Below are 23,348 nucleotides of genomic sequence, written 5' to 3' on the forward strand. Positions count from 1 at the left end.
ATGGAGTGAACGCAGAAGCGAAGTCGTCGTCCCGCCCGGAGTTATACCTTGTTCCACTCCGCCCCATCAAATGTCATGTGACTCGTCCTGTCAGGCGAGGCGCCTTTCCTAAACAGGAATAATGCTGGCCGCATCTGCACCGACTCATCCCACCCACCGATCGTGCCTAGTAACGGCCATTGCATCAAGAACGTGCTTGGAAAATGAAGATCGACCTCTCCGTCTACCTGGTCACGGACTCAACCGACTCCATCCTCAAGGGGCGGGATCTGTGTGCTGTTGTGGAAGAAGCTGTCAAAGGAGGTGTGACGCTATCTCCCCTCACCTTGTACTCTATTGACGCTTGGCAATGCAGGTGTAACGGTTGTCCAATATCGGGACAAAAAGAGCGACACAGGCGTGCAGATTGAAACTGCCCGCAAGCTCCACCAGATCACCAAGGCTCACGGAGTGCCCTTGATCATCAATGACCGTGTAGATGTCGCACTTGCTATTGGCGCTGAGGGCGTCCATCTCGGGCAAGATGATATGCGTACACATCCACTAGTTATGGTGTCCGGATTGAGGACTAACGTCTGCAGTAATCTCCGAAGCGAAGAAGCTTCTGCCGAAAGATGCAATCATCGGGATCAGCGCCTCGTCTATTGAAGAGGCGCAGGCGGCAGTTGCGGCTGGAGCGGACTATCTCGGAATCGGGACTCTGTTTGCTACACCCACGTTAGTTTACCTGCAGATAAAGAAGAAGCAATATGTGCTGACTGATCAGGAAAACAAACACCAAGTCTATCATTGGGACTGCCGGCGCCCAGGTTATTTTGGAATCCATCGCGGAGTCTGGAAAGTCGGTAGGAACCGTCTGTATTGGAGGAATCAACCTCTCCAATGTCCAACGAGTGTTGTTCCAGGGAAGCTCTCCCCATAAGAAGTTAGACGGTGCTGCCATCGTCAGTGCCATTATGGCAGCAGATGACCCCAAAGCAGCGGCCACAGAGCTAGCTCAAGCTATCGCCACTCCACCTCCATTTGTTCGAAAGTCAGAAGGACCTGTTGTGCGCGAGACTGCTGCAATGGTTGAGTCTGTGCCACATATTGTTCAGAAACTCGTTGAAGTCCACCCACTAGTGCACAACATGATCAACTTTGTCGTTGCTAATTTTGTCGCCAATGTTACGTTAGCTATGTGAGTTATCCCATTTCCCTGTCAAGGATTGGCTAACCAGCACAGTGGTGCATCTCCTATCATGTCTCCCTATGGTGATGAGGCTACAGACCTCTGTCAGTTTGACGGGGCCTTGCTCATTAATATGGGCACGCTCACCAGTCAAAGCCCTTCTGAATACCTTAAGGCTATCAAAGCATACAACCAACGGGGAAACCCAGTGGTCTATGACCCAGTGGGTGCTGGTGCGACTGAGATCCGACGTGGGGTTGTTAAGCAACTCTTGGCTGGTGGGTACTTCGATCTCATTAAAGGCAATGAGGGGGAAATCCGCCAGGTTTCAGGAAGCACCGCTGTAAAGCAACGAGGTGTCGATAGCGGGCCCAGTGCTCTTGACACTCAGGCCAAGGCGCGCTTAGCCCGTGACCTTGCTCGACGAGAAAGTATGTCTTCGTTTCCTGGCTCGGAGGAGAGTAATTAACGTTTCTCAGAAAACATTGTCCTCCTCACCGGCGCTACAGACTATATAAGTGACGGAGAGCGAGTCGTTGCCGTAGAAAACGGACATGAGCTCCTTGGTCAAATCACGGGCGTAAGTTGTCGAGCCTTTGTATCTTCAAGCCGACGAACTAACTGGAACCAGACTGGTTGTGCAGTAGGCACGGTGGCAGGATGTTTCATCGCCACTCACCCAACCGATAAATTGCTTGCGGTTCTCTCAGCTCTCCTCATGTACGAGATCGCCGCCGAAAACGCAGCTTCGAAGGACTATGTCCGCGGGCCTGGAAGTTTTGCCCCCGCATTTATCGATGAGCTGTACGCCATCCGACAGGCAGCCCTGAAGGGAGACCATAGCTGGTATGCAGGACGAGCAAAAGTTCACGACGTCTCTCTTTGAATTTTTGATAGTAGTAGCTTTCTTACGGCTGCATACATATATATAGACCTCACCGCACATAGATTCTATTCTCAACTTCATATCCACCAAAAGCTCACCAACGTGCCTACAATACAATATTGCCGTGTCTAGCTTTAAATTCTTACTATCAAAGCCCATGTACCAGTACCAAAATCATCTGTTGTTGGCAGTGTATACTGTAGCACGGGACAAAGTTGTCCCGAGCGGCGGGGAGTCGGGCATGATTCGGCACACTTTGACGGTATGACTCCAGAGGCGTTGGAACTTTTAGTGAAAGATCCCTTTCTCTGAGGGATCGTTACATTCAGCTAAACTGTCTTTTTTCAGCCCCTTCACGACCCTTCTTCGGGTCTCCAGAGTCTTCCCCCGGATTGTCCCATCCTCCACGAATTCTCTGCGAACAAAACACATTACCCCTCTGTTCAGCGTTGCCTCGCCTGGAAAATACCCCGCTCGCTCTTTCGCAAATATGGCTATCAATTCCGCTCCCCAGAGCTCACTGCTCTCCCTCCTCTACCGATCCTACCCCGCCGCCATCTCCCCGGATGAGACCGAGCCTGACCTCCTTGCCGCGAACCCGAAGCTCTTCCCCCGTGTGACTTACAATGACACCGAACACGCGGACATCAAGCAATGGCTGGACACAACCTCTAGCCTCCAGGGTGCTTTGAAGAAAGATGACAAGTCTGCTGTCTCGGACATACTTGCTCAGGTCAACACCCATCTCGCTACGCGGACAACCATTTTAGGCTCCAAGCCTTCCGTCGCAGACATTGCTGCGTACGCTCTCCTCGCCCCTGTGGTGGAGAAGTGGTCATCCGAAGAACGCACTGGAGAGCAGGGTTACCACCACATCGTTCGCCATGTTGACTTCGTCCAGAATAGCCGTGTGTTTGGCCTGCAGATCCCCGAGGAGGAAAAGATCAACATTGACGTGAACGACGTGAAGTTCGTACCGAAGCCAATTGATCTCAAGGCCGAGAAGGAGCGCAAGAAGAAGGAGAAAGCTGCCACGCAGGGTGGGGGAGCTGAGCAGACTGTTGTAGTGGGACAGACTAAGCCTGAGCAGGCTGCTCCCGATGCTGCTGGTGCCAAGGGCGAGGGTAAGAAGAAAGAGAAGAAGGAAAAGAAGGAGAAGGCACCGAAGCCTGCTCCTGCCCCCGCTGCCCCGCCTTCGCCATCTCTCATTGATCTCCGAGTTGGTCACATTCTTCGCGCCGTTAACCACCCTAATGCCGACTCGCTTTACGTTTCGACCATTGACTGCGGTGATGCCCCTGGCGCTGACAACACATCCTTGGACGAGGAAACCGGGAAGACTGTCCGTACCGTGTGCTCTGGTCTCAACGGACTCGTCCCTCTGGAAGAGATGCAGGGCCGAAAGATCGTCGCCGTCTGCAACCTGAAGCCTGTTACCATGCGTGGAATAAAGTCCTGCGCCATGGTACTGGCCGCCTCTCCCCGCGTTGCTGAGGGTGAAGACTCCCACGCTGGACCTGTTGAACTTGTTACTCCCCCAGATGCTCCCGCTGGTGAGAGGATATACTTTGAAGGATGGAACGATGGTGAGCCGGAGAAGGTGCTCAACCCTAAGAAGAAGGTGTGGGAAACCTTCCAACCCGGCTTCACCACAACCGACAGCCTTGAGATCGCATTTGATAGCAGTGCCGTTCCTGTTGCACAAAGCCAGGAAGGTAAGCCTGCACTCGGAAAGCTGGTTGCCAAGTCGGGTGGTATCTGCACAGTGAAGACTCTGAAGAATGGTACTGTGCGGTAAACATGAAAATCAGCCCTTTCAGTAAATAATTAAAATAGCAATGGATAATTAGCCAATTCGTGTTGGATGCAAGTAAACAGAACCAGTCCTGTATACTTCGTTGAGACGCCATACACGTGACCTCTTATCGAGGGGCAGATCACATGATCCACTTTTTTTGATTGCTCCTCGCTGTTCTTTGAGTCACAGGCGGGGGTCTCTAATCTTGGCCGCGACCAGCATTTCCTCTTTGCCGTTTGTTTAGTCAATTGGGTTGAAAATTTGTCAAGATGGCCGAAAACGCTGAGACCATTGATCAGACCGCCCGCGAACAGGAACAGGATGTGAATCCGTGGTCCGTCGCAGGCGGCACTGACGCCAGCGGAAACGCTATCTCAATTGACTACGAGGCTCTTTCGCGGTAAGCTCCAATGGCGGATGTTTTATCCTGATCGCTCGTCTGTTTGACTGACGAGATATATCTTAGAAAGTGGAACACCTCGCTCATTGACCAGGCGCTCCTCGACCGTTTCGAGAAGGTCACCGGACATAAGCCGCACCGCTGGCTTCGGCGCGGACTGTTTTTCAGTCACCGTGACTTCGAGAAGATCCTGACGAAGAAAGAGAAGGGAGAGCCATTCTTCCTCTATACTGGTCGTGGCCCCAGTTCAGGCAGCTTGCATTTGGGACACACAATCCCGCTCACCTTCACGAAATGGCTGCAGGATGTCTTTGACGTGCCGCTCGTGTTCATGCTTACGGATGACGAAAAGGCGCTGTTCAAGGATAGTTTGACGTTCGAAGAGACCTTGCATTTTGCTAAAGAGAATGCCAAGGAAATCATTGCGTTAGGGTTTGACGTCAAGAAAACCTTCATCTACAGCGATTTGATGTATGTGAGCAATCACATCTTGATGAACACCTGGGAGTTCTCGAAGTTGGTCACCTTTAACCAGGTCCGTGGAGCCTTTGGTTTCAACGAGAGTACGAACATTGGCCGTATCTTCTTCCCGTCTGTGCAGTGTGTTGCTGCTTTCGCTACCTCCTACCCTGAGATCTGGACCGACGAGCCGCTGAAGGAGCGAACAAAGGAGATTGCTGCGATCCAGTGTTTAATCCCTATGGGTATCGACCAGGACCCTTATTTCCGTCTGCTCCGTGATAATGCACACAAGATGCGCTACCCGTCGCCTAAGCCTGCCCTCATCCACTCCAAATTTTTGACTGCTCTGCAAGGTGCTGGTGGAAAGATGTCCTCGTCTGACCCCAACTCTGCCATTTTCATGACCGACACACCTAAGCAAATCAAGGTATGCTCCCTTGAACTGGGTTTTGGTACCGCGCTAACCTTAATAGACCAAAATCAACAAGTACGCCTTTAGTGGCGGCCAAGTCAGCATCGAAGACCACCGCCGGCTGGGCGGCAACCCCGACGTCGACGTTTCCTATATCTACCTGACCTACTTCGAGGACGACGACTCCAAGCTCGAAGAGATCTACAACAGCTACAAGAGCGGTGAACTCCTGACGGGTGAACTGAAGGCTCTGGCGATCAAGAAACTGCAGGAATACGTGGCAGAGTTCCAAGAGAGGAGGAAGGAGGTCACGGACGAGGTGCTCGATCAGTACATGACTCCACGGCGGCTGGAGTGGAACGGTACTGCGCAGCCGAAACTCAAGACCAAGTAGACAGACATTTGATACATCACAATACCCATTAGCTTTGCAATGCATACAACCAGCGTTGTCTACCGGTTATCTATTCTCCATTTTCCTATCCTGGTACAAGTCCAGCGGATTTCCTCAGACCCCAAAAAGTACCATGCATACTGTCCGCGTTATTAGTCTAATATTGTCGGTTCGGATGCTGGTGCATACTTCCAATGAGGAAGCTTCAACTGTTTCCCCGCACGTGGTCGCGCGTTCCTTTGTTGCGGATGGTTTCTCCCTGACTCGCGCCTTCCGTTTCTATTGTTTCTTCGGTGGCCCCTTCCTCACAAGGTAGTACAGATCAGTCTTTCCGACGCCCTTAGTCGTTCCTTCTTTACTTGGGCAGGCTCTCTCCTCTCGGTTCTATACAGGTATCTAGTATGGTTCCTCGTTGTATCGCCACTGACATATACAGGTATGGTAAGCACACCTAGTATTTGGGACCGTTGAGTGGCTGCTAGACTGTTCTTAAGCGCATGGTACTATAAAGCAGGTGCACGCTTATATTTTGTCTCTCAAAGCTCTTACTCCACTGCAATGGCAACTCGCCAAACCTGCCGAAGAATGTGGAGCTCAGCAATTACCAACCTCTTGAAGTCCTTTCATCTCCAAGCGCCAGCGGTCTTCATAACCAGGGGCTGTGTGGACACTGGGCACTGACACTACGCTTGCCATTTGCGCATCATCGGTACATGTCTCAATGGAGGAGGTCTCCCGGAAATGGTCCACCAGTCTAACAGGGGTCCCTGGAGCAGGATTCCTGCGAAAAAGCAAAAAATAATGAGCATGGCTGCACTGTGAAGAGTCGCTTTAACAGATAACAAAAACCAAGGACGTCTCTGGTATGAGAGTTAGGCACGCTCCGGAGAAACCAAGTTTATTTATTTTTCAAGTTGCACCTGCTGGAAACCTTCGCCGTAGGTGCGTAAGTGAGGCTGAATAACCCATGTCAGTTTATGGCCCCCATCGAATCCTTGTCTGCCTACATATTACCCTTGAGAGTAATGTCTCAATGTAGCCATAACCGCAGATATGGATGAGAAAAGTACGGCATAATAAACTGCCTGGCCAATGAAGGAGAATATCCGCTTCATCGAGCCCCATTCGGTCATGGCCTCGTGAACACGCCTTCCCGACAGTTTGGTGACAGCTTGGTGCCTGGAAGCGCATTCGTGGGAGCTCGAGCCCCTGGGGTTAAATTAGCTTGTCGCATCCACGCAGCTGGAACGGCCCGTTGACAGCCCAGCCTTCCGTGAACCAATTATATTGCCGTCAGCTTGCGAACTGAGTCGCGGACTGGAACTCAGCGCTGGGATGCTGATCCTGGGCTTCACAGCTCCGGCTGCGCTGAAGCCAGTGCAGCAGGGAGGCTCGGGCCTTTTCAGCTGTGCACACCCACAGGGCGTGTGTTGCCTACAGAAACCCATCTGCCTCCAGGTGTACGTCTTCTATAGCTGGAAGGGTCAGGTGTCTTGACCCAGAAGATGCAGCCATGGCGGTGTTCTTTTCTTCATATTTCGTTCTCACTACTCCTGGTCACTTCTCTGATCGGAAAGCACAATGTGTCGCATACGTGGAGAGGCGTGGTTCTATGAAACGCTGCGGAAGTAACTGGACGGTATCGGAAGAGGGCGTTATGGACATTGGAAACCTCCAAGGTAAATACAAGAATGAGAGCGAACCCGAGAAGCGAGCCGGAATACTTCGAGACATCGCCACATGCTGCCTGTGTGGAAACCACTTTGGGAAATGGGAAGCAGCGGTGTATCAATGGGAGAATGAGATCCAGTCACAAGCCAGAAATTCAGAACTCGGTAGATTCGTGACCTCTCAGCCGCAGCGAGGCCGGCAACGCTCGATAGACTTTAGGAGATACGGCCGCCAGGAAATAGAAGAAGCCTCGGACCTTATGAGTTTGCTGGAGCGTGAGGTTGAACATACGGAGGATGTACTTGAGCACATGAAGGCCGTTGACCGAAAAGCCATCAACTACCTAATTAGCCGTCTTGAACGAAGCCAGAAGGCAAAGGGGAACAAGAGAGTACCAAGTTCTTTCTTATACGTTTTTAGCCACCATGCTGCAGAAGACTTTTACAAAGTTGGCACTGGCAATGGGAAGCTACGGATTCGACAACAGGAGCTTTGCTACCCGGGGCTGGTTGTACAGTGCTTGATATTTTGCCCAAATGCTCAATTATTCGAGAATATGGTGCATGCCGAGTTCAGTGCCGATAGGTACTACCATATATGTGACGGCCACGGGACTCCCCAAAAGCATACAGAATGGTTCAAAGCTTCATTAGCAGACATATTGAACAGTGTCACTGCCTGGTCGGCTTTTTCCCAAGTGTTTCACGGTGAGAATATTCGGATTGATCGACGAGAGCCAATATTTTGTTTGCCGGGAGGCTCGCACGACCGGGCCAGGTGGACCAAGTGGGCACGATGGCAAGCTGAAAAATGGGTGTGGCAATCTCAAGTGGCAGCGGATGGTCGATATAGACAGGATTCTGATTATCAAGATTCTGTTAATATCCAAACTCCCATACGTCAGCGGCATTCTGGGATTGGAAGTGATACCGACTATCCCTCAAGTCCTCCCGAACTCACGCCTAGTTCGGGGCCTGGGTCCCCCGACAGCGGCTGCGATGGTCCACCAACACCCACCCCGAGCACTCGAACGAAAAGAGGAAGGTATTCTTCGCTGGACCATGTTGCCATTGCCGACGCGTCGCATGATTCTATGGCGTCCTTTACCACTGCCACGAGTGTTACCCATGACGGCTGGGAACCAACACTCGAGGAACGCACTCCAACTGAGCCGGGAGACGATTTCTGGTACCCAGAGTCTAGTAAGGATCATACTAGGTCTAAAGCCGGGCCGAATGATGTCAAGTATGTGAACTTTGCTGGTGTCACTGTACCCATTCCCCATTCGCAAGAGGACGTTTCGAGTGAGGACCCTCTTGACGTGGCAGAAAGGATGATGAAGTTGATATTCATTTGATACAACACCGGGGTTGCAGCATTATTAGCGCATTTAGTATCAAACATTTCTCTGTCTTTATATCAGTTACTCGCAGAGCAGGTAACAAGGTGATAAGCAACTCCGATTCATGCCAGTAATAGTATAACCCTAAGCCGTTTCTTTCTTCTTCCTCTTCTCCTCATCATGCAGAATCCCTCGCTCCTTCACCAAGGCCGAAATCGCAGTCGCCGTCTCTCCTCCCAACCGCTCAAACCCTTTCACAACACCCTCCCGATCCCCCGTTTTCATCTCCTGACTCATCTTATGCTTCCCCTCAATCTTGTCAATCCGGATCTCGATACCCACAATATTCCTCTGCATCAACTCGATATACTTCTCCGGCGCATCAGCCACCTTCCACGGCTGCGCGCGGTCACCACCCGTATACCACATAATCGACCGCTCCGTATGCTGCGAGAGATCGTGGAGCTGCTTCGCAAGGAACTCAGCTGCCTCTGGTGTCTTCGAGTCATAGTAGAGAGACAGCTTTCCATAGACCTGCACGGCGGAGTAGTTCCATGTCGGAACAACCTTTCCTGTATCGGGCTTCGTCTCGACGTAGTATTTAGGCGTAACGTAGTGGTCATGCTTGCCGTTGAAGACTACGAGGACTTCCTCGTCTAGCTGTATGATGTTTTCGGTGGAATTGGACTGTTCCTGCCCCAGGGCTTCGATTATGCCCTTTACCTGCGGGTTTTGCTTGGCGATGTGGGCGCGGAGTCGGCCAGCTGAGTCGGAGGAGTCGGGATCCGGAGCGGCGTCAAGGATGAAGGGGGCGTGGGTGCATTGGAGGAAGTTGTGAGAGGAGGATTTTACTCCAGTGATGAGCATGCCCAGGGGGTTCTCGTGGATGAACTGGAGGAGGGCGGCGGTTTCTTTTTCTTCGTGGACGGGTGGGATGAACATCTTGGCGTTGATTTATCAATAACAATAGCAATAGATTTGTATTTATTCTTGGCTGGCGATGGAAGAGGGGGTGATCCGTTTTATATAAACAAATCGAGTCATGCTGGTATAGAGTGGATAGCATAGTGGTGAGTCACTTGCTGGAAGGGCGCGAGAACATGGACTCGGACTCGCCGTGCTCAACGCAGACACAGCATCACCATGCCATAAAGAGCAAGACATACGCCGTCCAATAACACTAGAAACTACGCAAATTCCGGTGACAGAATGCGAGTCTCGGCCAATCACGGGGGATGAATTCCGGCTTATGGTGTGATCCACGCATCGTTCTTGCACACTGCATCGGGATTAGGCACACGTTCTTCGAGACTGCGCAACAAAACTGAAGAAAGATAAGCTGTTTCGATCCGCAGATCTATTCCGGCTGTACCTGCCATATTGGGCCTGGTTCAGGTAGTGCTTATTTTCTGGGAACTCAACGGCTTTAGCCCTAACTGGCAGCAAAATGTGTGATCTTCCACGCCTGATGGTTATCAACGGAGAATGGCATACAACCCTGGATCCCAGCCGCACGAAAACCATTCTTAGGGTATATATCTAGTATAACAGGAGAGCACGCCTTGGGTCCCTGGAAGGCCTGTACTCGACGTATATAGGACCCTCGTGGTAGTATAAATAATACCGTAGCCGGCTGACAATATGCGCATGGATGGCTATATAACAGATAAGAGACTCTTTTAAATTATGCCCCCCTCATTAATTATTTCAAAGAGTTCCCCAAAAGTAAGATCACAAATAGTAATTCTGACATCAATCACGCCAGAACCTCCTTCCAATTAAGCCTCTTCAGCGAATCCTCTGTACTATGCAGTTGATCCTGTACGCCTAGATCACTAGGAGTAACGACCTGATCCTCAGCCAAACCAATCGTATAACTTCCCTTCCCAAATTCATCTATGTACTTCATCATCAAGCCGATCTCCGTACCGATCGGGCCCCAGAGGCTCTCGTAGCTCTCCATGCTCGTCTCCAAGAAGGTCACGTCGGCGACCAAGACCTTGGCTAGCGCATCTGCCCACCCAGCAGGCGTGAGATAGTCCTCGACACCGAGAACATACTTTCCCATTGTTTTCTCAGGCTGTTGGAAGATGGCGTTGGCTATCAGCCCGACATTAGTTGTCTCATCTCCAACCATGGGGATAAGCGCTGATGACGAGCAGGGAAATGATATGATATACTTATGTGCCCCTTTCTGTAAGCTCTATCAGTATGATGCATCGTCATGAATTAGTGGATAATACTCACCACATAAATAGGCACGTAAGGGATCCGCTTCAGATTCGACCCGTACATCCCAACCCGCAAAAAGGTCGTCTTATCCTTAAGCCCATTCGCTTCATCAAGTATATACTCATCGGCCGGGACCTTGGACTGGAAATGCGGAATCTTGTATTTCCCCCCTGAAGTCTTCTCAGCGTTAGAGAGTGTCGACCAAATCAAATGCTTCAGCGTCCCCGATCTCGCAACTTCAGACGCAGCCCGCACGAGGTTCAATCCCTGGGTTGCTTCTAGCTCCTGTGCTGCTTCAGCGCCCTGCGTCATGAATATCTCCGCGCGGAAGACAGTGTTGGCAAAGATGAAAGTTGCGCCCTTGAATGCGGATACCAGGCTTTCGACAGAGGCGAGGTCGGCCTTTACGACTTCGACTTTGGGGCTACTGTTTGCGAGACGGGTCGCGTCTGGAGATGCGATATTGGATGTTAGGGCTCGGATTTTGTAGGGCTTGCTGGAGGCGAGGAGAGCGGAGACCACGCCGGACCCTTGGGCGCCCAGGGCTCCGACTACGACGGCAATCGGGGGACTCATTGTTCCAGCTATTCACATGTAACGAAGACACTGTTGAAAGAGCTTAATGGTGGTCGAATCTCTGCAGCGTCTTACATCCTTTTGTATGACGGAATGGCGCGGGCGGGGGTGGGATGACGATTCCTGTCGTTAATAAGCAGGCTCAGCTCTGACATGTCTGACAAATACATTTCATATTCTGTTCCACGGCTCTAATGGGGCTTTTGCTGGTAATCATAGAGTTAAGGTTAATTAATCTTCTGGGTCGTGCGGCACGCGGACGGTTCCCAAGAGGAGAGATGTACGGTTAGGGCAGGCCTTCGTTGGGGCATAAGTGTGTTATTGTGCAGCATAATTAGTCTAATGCTGTTATGCATGGAGTGAGGGCTGTCTGCTTGTCTAGGGCTTTATCAATGGTTGGTCGCGATGTCCTTATTCTCTCAAGTGCACTTGAAGACATACTATCGTCCAACTGTAGGAAATAGTAGTAAGAGTTCTCACTGGGAAGCGATATCGCCTCCTTCCGTCTTTGGATATGGGATCGCACTTGCCGTTATAAACGAACAGACATACACAACCAACGCTCCTTCCCTAGTACGCTCGCTGGGCGACGTACCTTCCAAATCAGCGCAATGGAGGGTTGCCTCCCATGTCTCTCCAACACTCTTCCCTTTCTTCCCAGAATCGACTACACAAATTGCTACTATCGAAGCTATCCAATCATCTCCGGTGGACCTCGGAGAGAATTAATTTCCAGGCAGGTACCGCTTCAATGACCTCACCAGAGCGAAACTGAGCGGTTCTTTTCTTGCTTTTTGACCGACCTGCTAGTCAAGGGTGACCTTCGCCCAGGCTAACGCAAAAAAAAACTATTTAGGTTCAACGTACCTTCCTCGCCGGCCACGGACCAGGTTGTCTTTGATCAACCGAATCAGGATATTTCCAGACGGGGCTGGAAGGACGGCTACACAGAGGGGCTGCTAGGCGGACTGCCAGACGTGGATTGTCGAGTCTGCGTATCAACTTGTCGAGGATTTTATTTTTATGAGCGAGGTTGTAAAATACGTTCGGGCAGTTTAGCAGTGACTATGTCTGCAATGGCATGGAATGGATTCGCCTGTATCAGGCTATTCATCCGTCTTCCCTCCCATGACCGGACATGCCCCAGCGGCGGTAGCCACATTGTCCGTCTTCAACCCATTTTCCTCTTTTGCAATCTGTCTAAACATATCCATCGGGTCAAACCACACATCAATCTTCTGCAACTGAAGTTTCTCATTCACCCTAGCAACCACAATCCCTTCGATATCAATCACCCCACCATGAGCCTTGACCCGAACAGTCTCGCCCTCCCTACCAAGCACATCAGTACAATCCAAACAGGCTATGGAAGTAAATAACGAAGACTCACTCATTCTTCCCCACATAATCACTCCCCATAACCCCCCAATGCCTCCACCGAAACACCACAACAGGCGGCCCACTATAAACCTCCTTCACCTCCCACGCAAACGTCGGCATCATCCTCTTAAACGACTTATGACTGGCCTCGAAGTCATTCTGCGCCGGGTCGTAGTACTTGTTCGGCGTGATAAGCGCGTTATACGTGCCCACCTTCAACATGTCCTCCCCCGTTGTCGCGGGCCCACCGTTCAGCGAGAAGGTGTAGCAGCTCTGGTCAACGGTGCGCCAGTCCGACAGCGAGGTTTTGAATGAGGCTTCGACTTCCCAGTTTTTGACGAGGTTTTCGACGAGCGAGGGGAGGGAGGTGGCTTCGTGGGTCATTTGTCTGGCTGGGGTGGGTTAGTGGTGCTTGCGTGCAGTGTTGGCTGGATGGGGGAAGGTACTCTGCTCGTAGTATTCGCGGGTCTTTTTATAGCTCGGTGGTCTACCATAGCGCCAGGCGGCATTGATGTCACCCAAGACAGCATTTGGGTCGAGGACATAATCTGGAAGGCCTTGGGTGTCTGCCATGTTGAGCGAGAAGTATGTATACTATTACGCCAGAGTAAACGGGAGGGAAGCTTGTTTGAGAAAATGGAGAAGAGGCCGACAGGTCAGACCTGGGCCGCTCGGTGTTTATTAATATATTAATCGCACAGCCCTACTGCCAGCCGGCATAAGTAGGAACGTCCTCGGTCGTACAGCGAACATTCTGGCCGGTGCGTACGGTCCGCCGTCTGTACCGCCACAGCGCCATCCCCCACATTAATATCAGGGATTACTCCCACCTATCCAATTAGACCGGCCTGATTACACCACGGAGCATATATATTTTTATAGTCAAAGTTAGATATAGTGTCGGGGCGTTTCAGGTCTCACTGTCTCACCGGTCTGTCCCGCGCACATCCCTGTCAAATCAGCTACGCTATGCTTGATCTGCACCGGCGAAGCGGCCCGGTGTGAGGCTCGTAGGGGCTGTAATAGGTTAACGCGACACTTGGCGATCATACAATGGCGTTGGAGCACAAGGAGGGGCATTTAAGTGGTTCTGGTTAAAGCACGATGCTGATATAAGTATCCGAGCCAGACGACGAGAATTGCAACTAACGGATCCTTTGGGTTGCGAGGGGACCACGATTCATAACCCAGATCTGGAATCTGACACACGAGTGGAGAATATCTTAGATGGGTTGCATTGGAATGTTGTTTAAATGAAGCAATTGGGTCGAGCTGTTGGGCTCTCCACTTGTGGTGGGTAACTGTATCGAAGCTAGGACTGGGGCCATTCCTAAGCGGGTCTTCGGAAGTCGGTTGGAACAGTTGGAGGACAGTGAGCCAGAAGGTCGTCTCACATTTCTAGGATTGAAATCATGTGTCTCTCAGCCATTAAGAGTGGGCTTAACTGCTTTGGTGAATGAGAAGTGTTGATATTCACTTATACTACAAGCCCTGTACAACCTTAATTAATCTTCATGTGTGAACTCATGAGATAACATATAATTCTTCACTTTTTATAGGTATTATGATCTAAAGATTCATCAGTAAATCACAAATAATACAGTTTATTTTTATTTTGCAAAACCTCACAACTATATTCATAGGAATCATCACTGATTGCAATATAAGATTGGAAAATCTGTTACCCCTGGGAACCCATCTTCTCATCCAGATATGATCATGACACCATCTAGCAGCATGGACGAAAGCATCCATTCTCAGCCCCCATTCTCCTCAGCTCCTTCAGAGCCTTCGACTCCCAACTGTACTGTGAAATTGCAGGTAGGGGAGCGCTGGTTTACCACCACCCCGGATACCCTGGTATCTAGAAGCACATATTTCGAAGCCCTACTATCCAGTCGCTGGAATACCATGAGAGAAGATGGATCCTACTTCATCGACTCCGACCCCAGTCTATTCGAGCATATCCTGCGATACCTCCGCCGGCCCAACGTCTTTCCAATTTTCTACGACCCGGCGAAGGGCCATGACCTTGTGCTGTACAACTCCCTGCTCGAAGAAGCCAGATACTTCGGGATCGACGCCCTGGTCAACTGGTTTGAGGGAGAAGGATACCTGGGCAACGTCACTGTCAACCACACCGTTAGTGTGATTGATGGGGAGCCGTCATTTCCAGGCATCGTCTATGACGAAAAACAAGATCCCAATACTTTGGTGACTTTCCATCCGCAATTGGTCCCAGTGAAGGTGTATGTGTGCCCGCGGGGGCTATATGTGCATCGTGGACAGCAGTGGAAGTGTGGAAATGCTTGCCGGAAGGCGCAAGGCGATGGTCCTCCTATGTACGAAGAAGAGATGGAGCAGAGGATTGTGGTTATAAAGACAACAACCACCGTCGGGGCAGGCGTGGACACTCATCATGATCGAATGTGTGGGGTGTGGAAAACGCATGGAGTGAATGGACCGAGCCTTATATAGGCAGAAGGGACAGCTGACCGAGTTATGTTGAAACGGTATTCATGTCGTTCGCTCACAGAGTTATGGCATATCTGCCTCGAAATGATGAAAATAATCATTATCTGTAATAACTATTCTACTATGTATCTGGAGAATTCTTGGTCAGTTCTATGTTCAAAACGTCTCAACGAGTGAAAGAAGGCTCCTACTTATAAGTAGGCCAGGGCTTATATGGTGAACGAAGAGGCCGCTAATCAACATCATGTTGGATACCTGTACATACTAATGGCGGCGACAAGTTCATAGAAATAGGTCACATTCTCCAAACTATCAGGTTGATGGAGCGTTAAGTAGAGTGTTCGTGGATGTGCTGTATGAGTTGTACCTGAGCTATCCCAATCAGGCTAGTGTGCATCACGCCAGAGCTCGTCATCTCTTATCTTTCCCTCCTCCGTCCATCAACAACTGCCATAGATTGAGCTGTTCTGTAAGCGGCCGATATATGATGATTTGCAGCGAGTTATTGTTCTCTTCAAGTTCTCTTTTGCACCAGAATGCCTCCAGATAGGGGCCGTGCCTCCAAGGCCTGCACTTCTTGCCGGAGACAGAAGACCAGATGCTACGAATCGGGCATTTCGGGGACACCTTGCCTGCGATGCGAACGACTGAACCAGAGATGCTCTTTTATAGATGATGTCGTCACTGAAGAGCCTGTACCATCGGGGTCAAACACTGATACTCGGTACGCTCAACCCGCTTCCCCGCTTGATCTAAGACTCACGGCATTCCAGGCTAGAGCGACTTGAAAAGACAGTCTCCCACCTTCTCAATCGGCTAGGAGATGATTCCTCGCAGCTCGCCCATGATACTCCTGCGGAATTCAATCCAGCCCAAACAATAACTCGGGATTCTGGCAACCCAATACCGAAGGGCAATGACCCTGCCGCCGCACCGGTCATGGTAATTCGCGATTTAGCGGCTGATACGGGTATCGAGCTGGCCAACACAACACAAAACGTATCAATAGATAGGCTCGTTTCGGCAGACCTTGCTCTTGAACTGATATCCATGTACGTATCTTCCAATTTCCAGATACCAAAACTGACGAAGCCTAGATTCTCAGAGAATTATGGGCGATGGGTCCTGTTTGACCCAGACGATGATGCCCATTCCCTGCTCCTTCGCGTCAGGAAATCACCCCTCCTTTTCTGCGCGTGCTGCCTAATCGCCGTGCGTCATACCTCGCAAGACCTCGCTGCCAATCTCGCTCCAAAGCTCTACGAGAGTGCGCGTTCTTTAATTCAGAGCGCGCTTTTAGTATCGCCACAGCCGATTGAGTTCTTCCAAGCTGTTATTGTTCTCTGTATGTGGTCTACTACAGTCGGACAGGTGCCCCTCAGTATCGACAGCTGGCTGCTGAGTGGATTTGCTCTGCAGCATTGTCAGTCTAGCTCACTTTTCTCTGTTGTCACCAATCCATCCTCAGCTGCATCTGAAATTGATAAATCTACTCTCAACATATGGTTCTTGTGGAACCATATTTGTCTGGTCCATCTTCACTATTGCGTCGGCACCAGCCGGAGGTCAATGCTACAGGATTGGCATATTGCACGGTGCCGTGCCATTGTTGCTTCGGACAGGGCAACAAACTATGAGCTGCGGATGGTAGCAGAAATTCACCTTTACCGTACTGTTTATGACCTCTTAACTGGCCTAATAGACATTTCGCAGTCTGTGGCGGGCCTTCTGACTTGGAGAAAAGAATGGCAGTTTGTTCTGGGTAAGTGTTCCGCATTTTCCTGTTACGCCTGCTAATTAGAACAGAACAACCAAGGGCACAATTCCTGATGATGGGCTTCCATTTCTCCCATCTACTTCTGTACGACCAATTTCTTAAGGCGAAATCCGTCCGATCACAGGAAGCGGTCGTATCTGAGATGATTACACACGCTACGGCGATCATTAGACTGGCCATTGACACCATGGACGAGCGAACACGTCATCTAAGCGACCACATCTACCACATGATCACATTCGCTGCAGTCATCATATGCCGCATTATGGGAGCCCCCGAACATTACCCCGAAATTGCCTATAAAGCCGAGGAGTTGGATACCCTGATATCAAGCCTGGTACAATGGCTTCAGTCCATCGGCCTCCCCTGTCATGCGGCCCATACGTTTGGGACCATTATTGCCCAAGTCCAACAAAAGGCGCGGCCTCAGGTGGACGCGAACACTTCGAGCCCCGTGCAGGCAGGCGATATATTACCTGACGAGTTCACTAGATTCTACTTCCCAGAGTTTCTCGGTGTCGGGGCAACGCCTAATGGAAGTTGGGATTTAGCGCCTAATTTCTCGTTCTTCTCCCAGGATTATCCTCTTCCGGATGGGATTAATTGACATTATATGCAGGCAGCTTAACATACTGAAAAGAAATTACAATTACTATCAGACTCGCAAAGACAGGGCAGTACTCTCAAGCTATAATAAGGGTTCGAACTCGCACATGCTCGGCTTCAGCGGCCGGTATAACGCTTCTCCAACCAACGAAAAACCGGAAAGGTGATGGCAGAAAATGCAAATGTCAGCTCGTGGCCAATGTTTGCTCCAGAGTCACCAATCAACGAAGCGATTGGTGCTACGTACCACGCAACCTTCATGCCTAGAGCGGCCCCTACGAAGCCAAAGGCAAATGCCGCTATGGCAGCCCACCCGAACGGTAAATACTGTCGGTCATTCCAAGCGTCGAGATCATACCCTTTCCACCCACCTCGGAACATGAAATGCTCTTCCATAACTAAAGTGATGTGAATCACTGTCCAATATCCGATGACACTCAGAAGAGTCTGCAGTGTATCGTCGAAGTACTCAGCTGCGCAGCACCCGATGACGATCGCGGCAACGAAGCCAAATGTTACGAGCACGACCCGAGGAATCTTCAGTGCCCACGGTCCAAAGTTCTGTGCGTGGAGAGCGAAGGAATAGTTATTCGGAATGTTGTTCTGAAAACCGTTAGCATATGCAACAATGTGATGACATCTGTGGTTCTTACTGGCACTGCGCTCAACGCCGCAAGAACCATGAGGAATTTTCCAAATCCTCCTGCTGGTTCCAACGCCATTTTAAGCAACCCTCCCACGCCAGACTCTCCATAGGCCTGCTTCCATTCGGGATGATTAATAGTCCCAGAATATAGCGCGGCCCCCAACGTTTGCACCAGGACAGTGGGTACGAAAATACCCACGTACGTGGCACTGAATATCTTCCAACGCGGAGTATTTACCGGCATTCGCACATTGAAATCGGCCGCGCAGTTGATCCACGAAACTGCAAACGAGAATATACTTGCCATGAAGGTGAGAACTGGGGCTGCCCTATCCGCCCCGCTAGATGGGTTGTTGTCGACTCCTGTTAGCTGCGAAGCGCCAGTACCGGCAGCTACACACCAAACAATCAACGGCGGAATCCAAGCAAACACATCAAGGCGATGAATCCAGCTTATGCCGAGTGTGCATACCACCCAAACAATAGTGCAAATAATTATCACTCCTGCCCAGGTCGGGCACCGTCCGTCTGATAGGGCGTTGAGAACAACCGCGCCGGATATCGAATTAATAGCATTCCAGCCGGTTGTTGCAACCATGGAGAAAACGACGACTAAAAGGTTTCCCCAATAACCGAATGAGTAGCGACTGTATAAGTTAGCAATTATTCAAATGCAGAGCGTTTGAGACACATAGAAACATACGAGAAAGTCGTCATCCGTAAACCTGTCAGCCCAAATGCAGCTGTCCACGCAGGTAGCAGATTGCTGACAACATTGATCACCAATATAACAGCGAAACTGTCCCAGAATGGAAGGCCAAGAGCACCGCCTAGCGAGCCGATGTTAAGGGTAGCGACTGCCATGTTCGCGCTCAACCTGATATATATTAGCAGCTTGTCGTGGTGCATGTCATGGAACCTACCAAAATGTGCAGGCATTCCAGAATTTCGTCGTATCATGCAAACGCTCTTCCTCAGTCACTCGCTCGATTCCTTTTAATTCGACTTTCAGCTTTGATTGGATCCAGGAAGATGATTCTGGTTCAAATGCGGAGACCCCGTCAGGGGAGCCGTCCTTGTCAACAGAACTTCTCTTGTCGGCCATTTTTTTGGTCTGGGAGTTTGGAAGATGAGTTGTTCGATTCCCAGGAGATCCATGATATATCTATGAGCTCCTTATCGCTAGTATTTGCTTCTTTCTCTCCGCGGTATCCCGATGCCCTCATCAATGTCGTGTCTTGAGATAGCGATTGCGTGCTTATCTTCCCGCCGGCATACCGCGGCATGCCGGTCCTAGGGCAAAATCCATATAACTTCCCCAAGCCCGCCCAGGATCTCTAGCAAGATAAATTGCTTGAATTCCTGCACTAGCTACGTCAATTTCTCATCTTCCAATCTTATTGATCGATTATAAACATTGCGCGATAACGATGGAGCAGCACACCTTCCGCCGCCGCGGCCTTGGGCTTCGCGGAGCCGACGAAAACCGCGTCTCCCCAGGCTACGTCCTCTACGCACCTCTCACCTCGCGCACCGCACACTTGATCTCAACAACAGGAGAAGAAGTCCACCGATGGACTCTCCCGCAGCGTGCTGGTCGCCACGCCCGGATCCTCCCCAATGGTAACCTCGCCTACAATGGCGTCCACCCGGACTCTCCCAACCTCTTCCCTATGTGGAAGAAGTACTGCGGCGGAGTCATGATGCAGGTTAACCCCAAAGGCGAGGTTGTGCGCAAATACACCGACCCCCGCGCCCACCACGACCAGAACCATCTCGACGATGGTACGCTCCTATACACCACCTTGGAACCCCTCACTGCCGACGAAGCAGCTCGCGTCCGCGGCGGCATCCCAGGCAGCGAAGCTCCTGACGGGACTATGTATAGCGACTGCATCAAGCTCGTCGACCCGTGGTCCGTAACCAACGACTCTTCCTCATCCGATTTCAATGAAACCGGAAAGGGAACAGCCCAAACAACCGGCGGCGCAAAACTCCTCTGGTCCTGGCGCGCAATCGATCACCTCGACCTTTCCAAGTTCCCACAACACCCCGACTACCCACGCGAGCACTGGCCGCTCATCAACAGCGTCTCACTCGACGCCAACGGCGACATAATCGCGTCTTCCCGAAACACCTCTTCCGTGTTTGTGATCAGCCGCGCCACTGGGGACGTGATCTGGCATCTCACAGCCCCAATTGTAAACCAGCAGCACTGCGCACACGAAGTTAACGCAGAAACGGGAGACATGCTTATCCTGGACAACGGGGTTTTCCGACCAGGCCTTGCGGTTCCATTCTCGAGAGCGATTGTTGTCTCTAGAAAGACAAAACAGATAACCTGGGAACATAAGGATCGTACCACGGGTGGCCTGGGCTTCTTCACTCCGTTTATGGGGTCTGCGCAGAAATTGGCAGGTGGGAATGTCCTTATTGCTGAAGCGGCGACGGGTAGGATCTTCGAAGTTAGTGCGGATGGGCAGGACGTGGTATGGGAGTTTGTGGTGCCACAGTTGAATGATTACAGCGGCGTCACGGGGGAGGAGGATCTCAAACAGATGGAGAAGATAGGCTTTTCGTATCAGAGTAACGCGGTCTTTCGGGCGTATAAATATGCGCCTGAAGAGGTGCCGTGGTTAACGACGTCCTGATGTAAGGTACATACAATTATGAATTGAAAAGAATGTTAAGATGGTTGGATAGATATAGTAATATTCATCACGATTGATATAATTACTTCATAAGTAGACGCCGAGACAAATCTATCCAACCGCTTCTAGGGGCTCTAAGGTAAGCTAGGAGAGAGAATCTACTTTCTCCAAAACAACCCCCACCCGAACATCTCCTCCCAAAAACCCCTTGGGGGTTCGATAAGACTTAATTCCTCCTCATAAGTCGTAATCTCCGGTGCTTCCCATACCAAGTCCGACTCATAAGGCTTCACGAACTTCGTCCTCTTGATTAATTTCCAGCCTGTGAATAGGATGGGGGCGAGGAGGACCATGGTGTAATTTGTGAAGAATGAATCAATTGTCCAAGGCGTGAATGACTCATAGCCGTAGGTGCAGACAACTGTGAACATCCATGCCAAGCCGATGTATCCGGAGTAGGGCTGAAACCAGCCAGTGTAGGGGAGAGTCGAGCGGTCGAAGTTTTGTGCGACCGTTGCGCGGTAGAAGAAGATGTACGTTACAGTGATGATGACATAGTTGATGAGGCCCGCCGCGGTAACAAGGTTTGTCATCCAAGTAAGCACGGTGCTTGAGGAGTTGGATACCTGCAAGAAAGATAGGAATGGAAAGGCCATGACAATAAGAAAACAGTAGATGGGCACGCCGCTTTTAGTGCATTTGCGAAGGACTCTCGGTGCTCGGCCTTCCAGGGCGAGGGAGTGCAGAATACGAGTCGCGGTATACGTGTAAGTGTTCCCCGCACTGAAGATAGAGGTAATGAGGAGAGCGTTGACAACATGAGGAAGACCCTCGATGCCCATGTTGGTCATTGCAATAACGTATGGGGAAGCGGCTGCACTTCCTGAACCTCCGGATTCTTCGAGGTGAATTTGGCGCAGAGTGGGATCGTTGTAGCCGAGAACAATTCCAGCGCAGAGGGCTGAGCCGATAAAGAAAAACCCAAATCGCCAGTAAACAGTCTTGAAGGCAGTCTTGATGTAACGGCGAGGGTGTTTGGCCTCGGCTGCGACCATAGAGATGTACTCTGGACCGACACATGCGAAGCCAGCCGACCAGAGACAGGCAAGGAAGCCTTCAAAGCGGCCCAGTGCCCCTGTAGACAGGGCTGTGTATTCCGCAAACGCCCCGGGATTGTTCCAGTGCCGAAACCCGTAAGCATCGTGGGCGGGATTTCCGCCGACCATTGTGACAAAGGTAAACGCGAACAGAATAAGGATCAGAAAGATTTTACCGCCGGAGAGCCAAAATTCGGCTTCACCGTAGGCCCTGACGGCGAGGATATTCAGAGCCCTAACTAGGTCAACATGGGCAAACTACAACTGGCAAAGGGAGTTTTGACATACCCGTAGAGAAAAACACAAGCACCGCAGACAGCCGCGACGGGAATATCGTCCCTCCAATAGGACATGACCAGCGAGATCGCTGTAATCTCAAACGGAATGAGGATCGCCTCGTAGAGGAAGAAATTCCAACCAGCTGTAAACCCCCAGGCATCGTCGACCCACTTCCCCGCAAGACGGATGAATCCACCGCTAACAGGCATGTAGACAGACATTTCCGTAAGACAATTTGTTACCATGGCCAGGAAGCAACAGTGAATAGTGTATGCGAGGAACAATGACCCAGGGCCGCCCTTAGCCAGGGCGGCGCCGATAGAGACGAAGACGGCGGTACCAATTGAACCTCCAATGGCGATTAACTGAATCTGACGATTTGCGAGACGGCGATGTAGCCCAGACGAAGTGCTGCCGATGGGCTCAGCGCGAATGTCAGCGCCATCGTCGGGGACGTTCTTCTCATAATCCGCTTTGGCGCTCATCTTGACGGCGCAGCGAAAGACAAAGAAAGGAGGGAAGGAAGAAAAAAATAAGAAAAAGGAAAAGGAAGCAACCAGAAAACGCGAGGGAATGGGCACTTTATGAGCAAGCGTTCATAGGTTACATCTCGCCCATGAAATTTTATCCCGCGCTGAATCTCTGGGCTGGCAGAGGACAGGAAGAGGCTTGGCCATAGAATCTGGCATCCTAGTCCGGCCTGCCTTGTTAATGTCGGTGTTATAGGTCCGGTCAGCACGCGATGGGCCTTGGGCTTGCCGCATGGGGACTTAGTACGGGGCTGGCGGGGGACGGCGCCGTTTGGCGACTGGGGCGTTGCCAGTGAAGCAAATCACAGGCGATGACAGGCGTTTGATCCGTGGTTGTGGCTTCGATTTCCTCTGCACGTGTACTAGCGTCCTCGGCGTGGTGCCCTTGCGTTTGGCGCAGTGAATTGGGTTGGAATGTGGACTGACACGCGGAAACTGGAATGTGAGCTGGCCCCTTGCAAGTTGCAACGGCAGCGAGAATCGAGATCGCAACGTGGGAGACAAAAGAGGAAGAGATTTCCCGGAGTGCGCCTTCCTATCTTGAGCAGCAGCGGGCTTATCAG

General features: G+C 51.0%; 10 protein-coding genes across 10 annotated transcripts; 5 read left to right on the forward strand and 5 right to left on the reverse strand.

Annotated features, from left to right (window-relative positions):
* Positions 1-203: 203 nt before the first annotated feature.
* Positions 204-5,523, forward strand: ASPVEDRAFT_53048 (uncharacterized protein; the record flags this gene model as incomplete). The annotated part of the gene is made up of 11 exons (XM_040814735.1): positions 204-303; positions 356-532; positions 582-717; positions 767-1,180; positions 1,226-1,602; positions 1,651-1,751; positions 1,803-2,036; positions 2,371-3,846; positions 4,125-4,255; positions 4,322-5,144; positions 5,191-5,523. The coding sequence occupies 11 exons, from the start codon at positions 204-206 to the stop codon at positions 5,521-5,523; spliced, it is 4,302 nt and encodes a 1,433-aa protein (XP_040668100.1).
* Positions 5,524-6,875: 1,352 nt separating this feature from the next.
* ASPVEDRAFT_668992 (GIY-YIG nuclease family protein) lies at positions 6,876-8,616 on the forward strand. Its single transcript, XM_040815914.1, has one exon. The coding sequence runs from the start codon at positions 7,037-7,039 to the stop codon at positions 8,549-8,551; it is 1,515 nt and encodes a 504-aa protein (XP_040668101.1). The 5' UTR covers positions 6,876-7,036; the 3' UTR covers positions 8,552-8,616.
* On the reverse strand, positions 8,564-9,630 carry ASPVEDRAFT_669156 (FMN-binding negative transcriptional regulator). Its single transcript, XM_040815917.1, has one exon. The coding sequence runs from the start codon at positions 9,476-9,478 to the stop codon at positions 8,681-8,683; it is 798 nt and encodes a 265-aa protein (XP_040668102.1). The 5' UTR covers positions 9,479-9,630; the 3' UTR covers positions 8,564-8,680.
* Positions 9,631-9,937: 307 nt separating this feature from the next.
* ASPVEDRAFT_41836 (uncharacterized protein) lies at positions 9,938-11,419 on the reverse strand. The gene is made up of 2 exons (XM_040812441.1): positions 10,784-11,419; positions 9,938-10,730 (listed from the first exon to the last, which is right to left on the reverse strand). The coding sequence occupies exons 1-2, from the start codon at positions 11,342-11,344 to the stop codon at positions 10,293-10,295; spliced, it is 999 nt and encodes a 332-aa protein (XP_040668103.1). The 5' UTR covers positions 11,345-11,419; the 3' UTR covers positions 9,938-10,292.
* A 1,031-nt stretch (positions 11,420-12,450) lies between these two features.
* ASPVEDRAFT_28941 (uncharacterized protein) lies at positions 12,451-13,297 on the reverse strand (the record flags this gene model as incomplete). The annotated part of the gene is made up of 3 exons (XM_040810175.1): positions 12,451-12,676; positions 12,735-13,116; positions 13,171-13,297. The coding sequence occupies 3 exons, from the start codon at positions 13,295-13,297 to the stop codon at positions 12,451-12,453; spliced, it is 735 nt and encodes a 244-aa protein (XP_040668104.1).
* A 1,086-nt stretch (positions 13,298-14,383) lies between these two features.
* Positions 14,384-15,328, forward strand: ASPVEDRAFT_41840 (BTB/POZ domain-containing protein). The gene has a single exon (XM_040812443.1). It carries the CDS (start codon positions 14,444-14,446, stop codon positions 15,200-15,202), a length of 759 nt encoding a protein of 252 aa, XP_040668105.1. The 5' UTR covers positions 14,384-14,443; the 3' UTR covers positions 15,203-15,328.
* Positions 15,329-15,735: 407 nt separating this feature from the next.
* Positions 15,736-17,583, forward strand: ASPVEDRAFT_83854 (Zn(II)2Cys6 transcription factor; the record flags this gene model as incomplete). The annotated part of the gene is made up of 4 exons (XM_040817455.1): positions 15,736-15,923; positions 15,973-16,251; positions 16,297-16,961; positions 17,006-17,583. The coding sequence occupies 4 exons, from the start codon at positions 15,736-15,738 to the stop codon at positions 17,581-17,583; spliced, it is 1,710 nt and encodes a 569-aa protein (XP_040668106.1).
* ASPVEDRAFT_192994 (purine-cytosine permease family protein) lies at positions 17,507-19,338 on the reverse strand. Its single transcript, XM_040809129.1, has 4 exons — positions 19,152-19,338; positions 18,932-19,105; positions 18,236-18,875; positions 17,507-18,185 (listed from the first exon to the last, which is right to left on the reverse strand). The coding sequence occupies exons 1-4, from the start codon at positions 19,331-19,333 to the stop codon at positions 17,700-17,702; spliced, it is 1,482 nt and encodes a 493-aa protein (XP_040668107.1). The 5' UTR covers positions 19,334-19,338; the 3' UTR covers positions 17,507-17,699.
* Positions 19,339-19,658: 320 nt separating this feature from the next.
* ASPVEDRAFT_192998 (uncharacterized protein) lies at positions 19,659-20,879 on the forward strand (the record flags this gene model as incomplete). Its single annotated transcript, XM_040809130.1, has 2 exons — positions 19,659-20,132; positions 20,193-20,879. 2 exons carry the CDS (start codon positions 19,659-19,661, stop codon positions 20,877-20,879), a joined length of 1,161 nt encoding a protein of 386 aa, XP_040668108.1.
* Positions 20,880-21,037: 158 nt separating this feature from the next.
* On the reverse strand, positions 21,038-22,740 carry ASPVEDRAFT_131946 (uncharacterized protein; the record flags this gene model as incomplete). The annotated part of the gene is made up of 2 exons (XM_040806874.1): positions 21,038-22,211; positions 22,265-22,740. The coding sequence occupies 2 exons, from the start codon at positions 22,738-22,740 to the stop codon at positions 21,038-21,040; spliced, it is 1,650 nt and encodes a 549-aa protein (XP_040668109.1).
* Positions 22,741-23,348: the final 608 nt, after the last annotated feature.

Source organism: Aspergillus versicolor, assembly GCF_001890125.1.
Source record: "Aspergillus versicolor CBS 583.65 unplaced genomic scaffold ASPVEscaffold_5, whole genome shotgun sequence".
Classification (NCBI taxonomy): Eukaryota; Fungi; Ascomycota; class Eurotiomycetes; order Eurotiales; family Aspergillaceae; genus Aspergillus; species Aspergillus versicolor.

Coding starts and splice junctions, on each gene's coding strand:
- ASPVEDRAFT_668992 (XM_040815914.1), top strand. CDS start 7,037: ATGGCGGTGTTCTTTTCTTCATATTTCGTTCTCACTACTCCTGGTCAC.
- ASPVEDRAFT_669156 (XM_040815917.1), bottom strand. CDS start 9,478: ATGTTCATCCCACCCGTCCACGAAGAAAAAGAAACCGCCGCCCTCCTC.
- ASPVEDRAFT_41836 (XM_040812441.1), bottom strand. CDS start 11,344: ATGAGTCCCCCGATTGCCGTCGTAGTCGGAGCCCTGGGCGCCCAAGGG. Junction 10,731..10,783: donor CTTACGTGCCTATTTATGTG/GTGAGTATTATC, acceptor TAGAGCTTACAG/AAAGGGGCACATAAGTATAT.
- ASPVEDRAFT_41840 (XM_040812443.1), top strand. CDS start 14,444: ATGACACCATCTAGCAGCATGGACGAAAGCATCCATTCTCAGCCCCCA.
- ASPVEDRAFT_192994 (XM_040809129.1), bottom strand. CDS start 19,333: ATGGCCGACAAGAGAAGTTCTGTTGACAAGGACGGCTCCCCTGACGGG. Junction 19,106..19,151: donor TGGAATGCCTGCACATTTTG/GTAGGTTCCATG, acceptor AATATATATCAG/GTTGAGCGCGAACATGGCAG. Junction 18,186..18,235: donor CGGCGTTGAGCGCAGTGCCA/GTAAGAACCACA, acceptor AACGGTTTTCAG/AACAACATTCCGAATAACTA.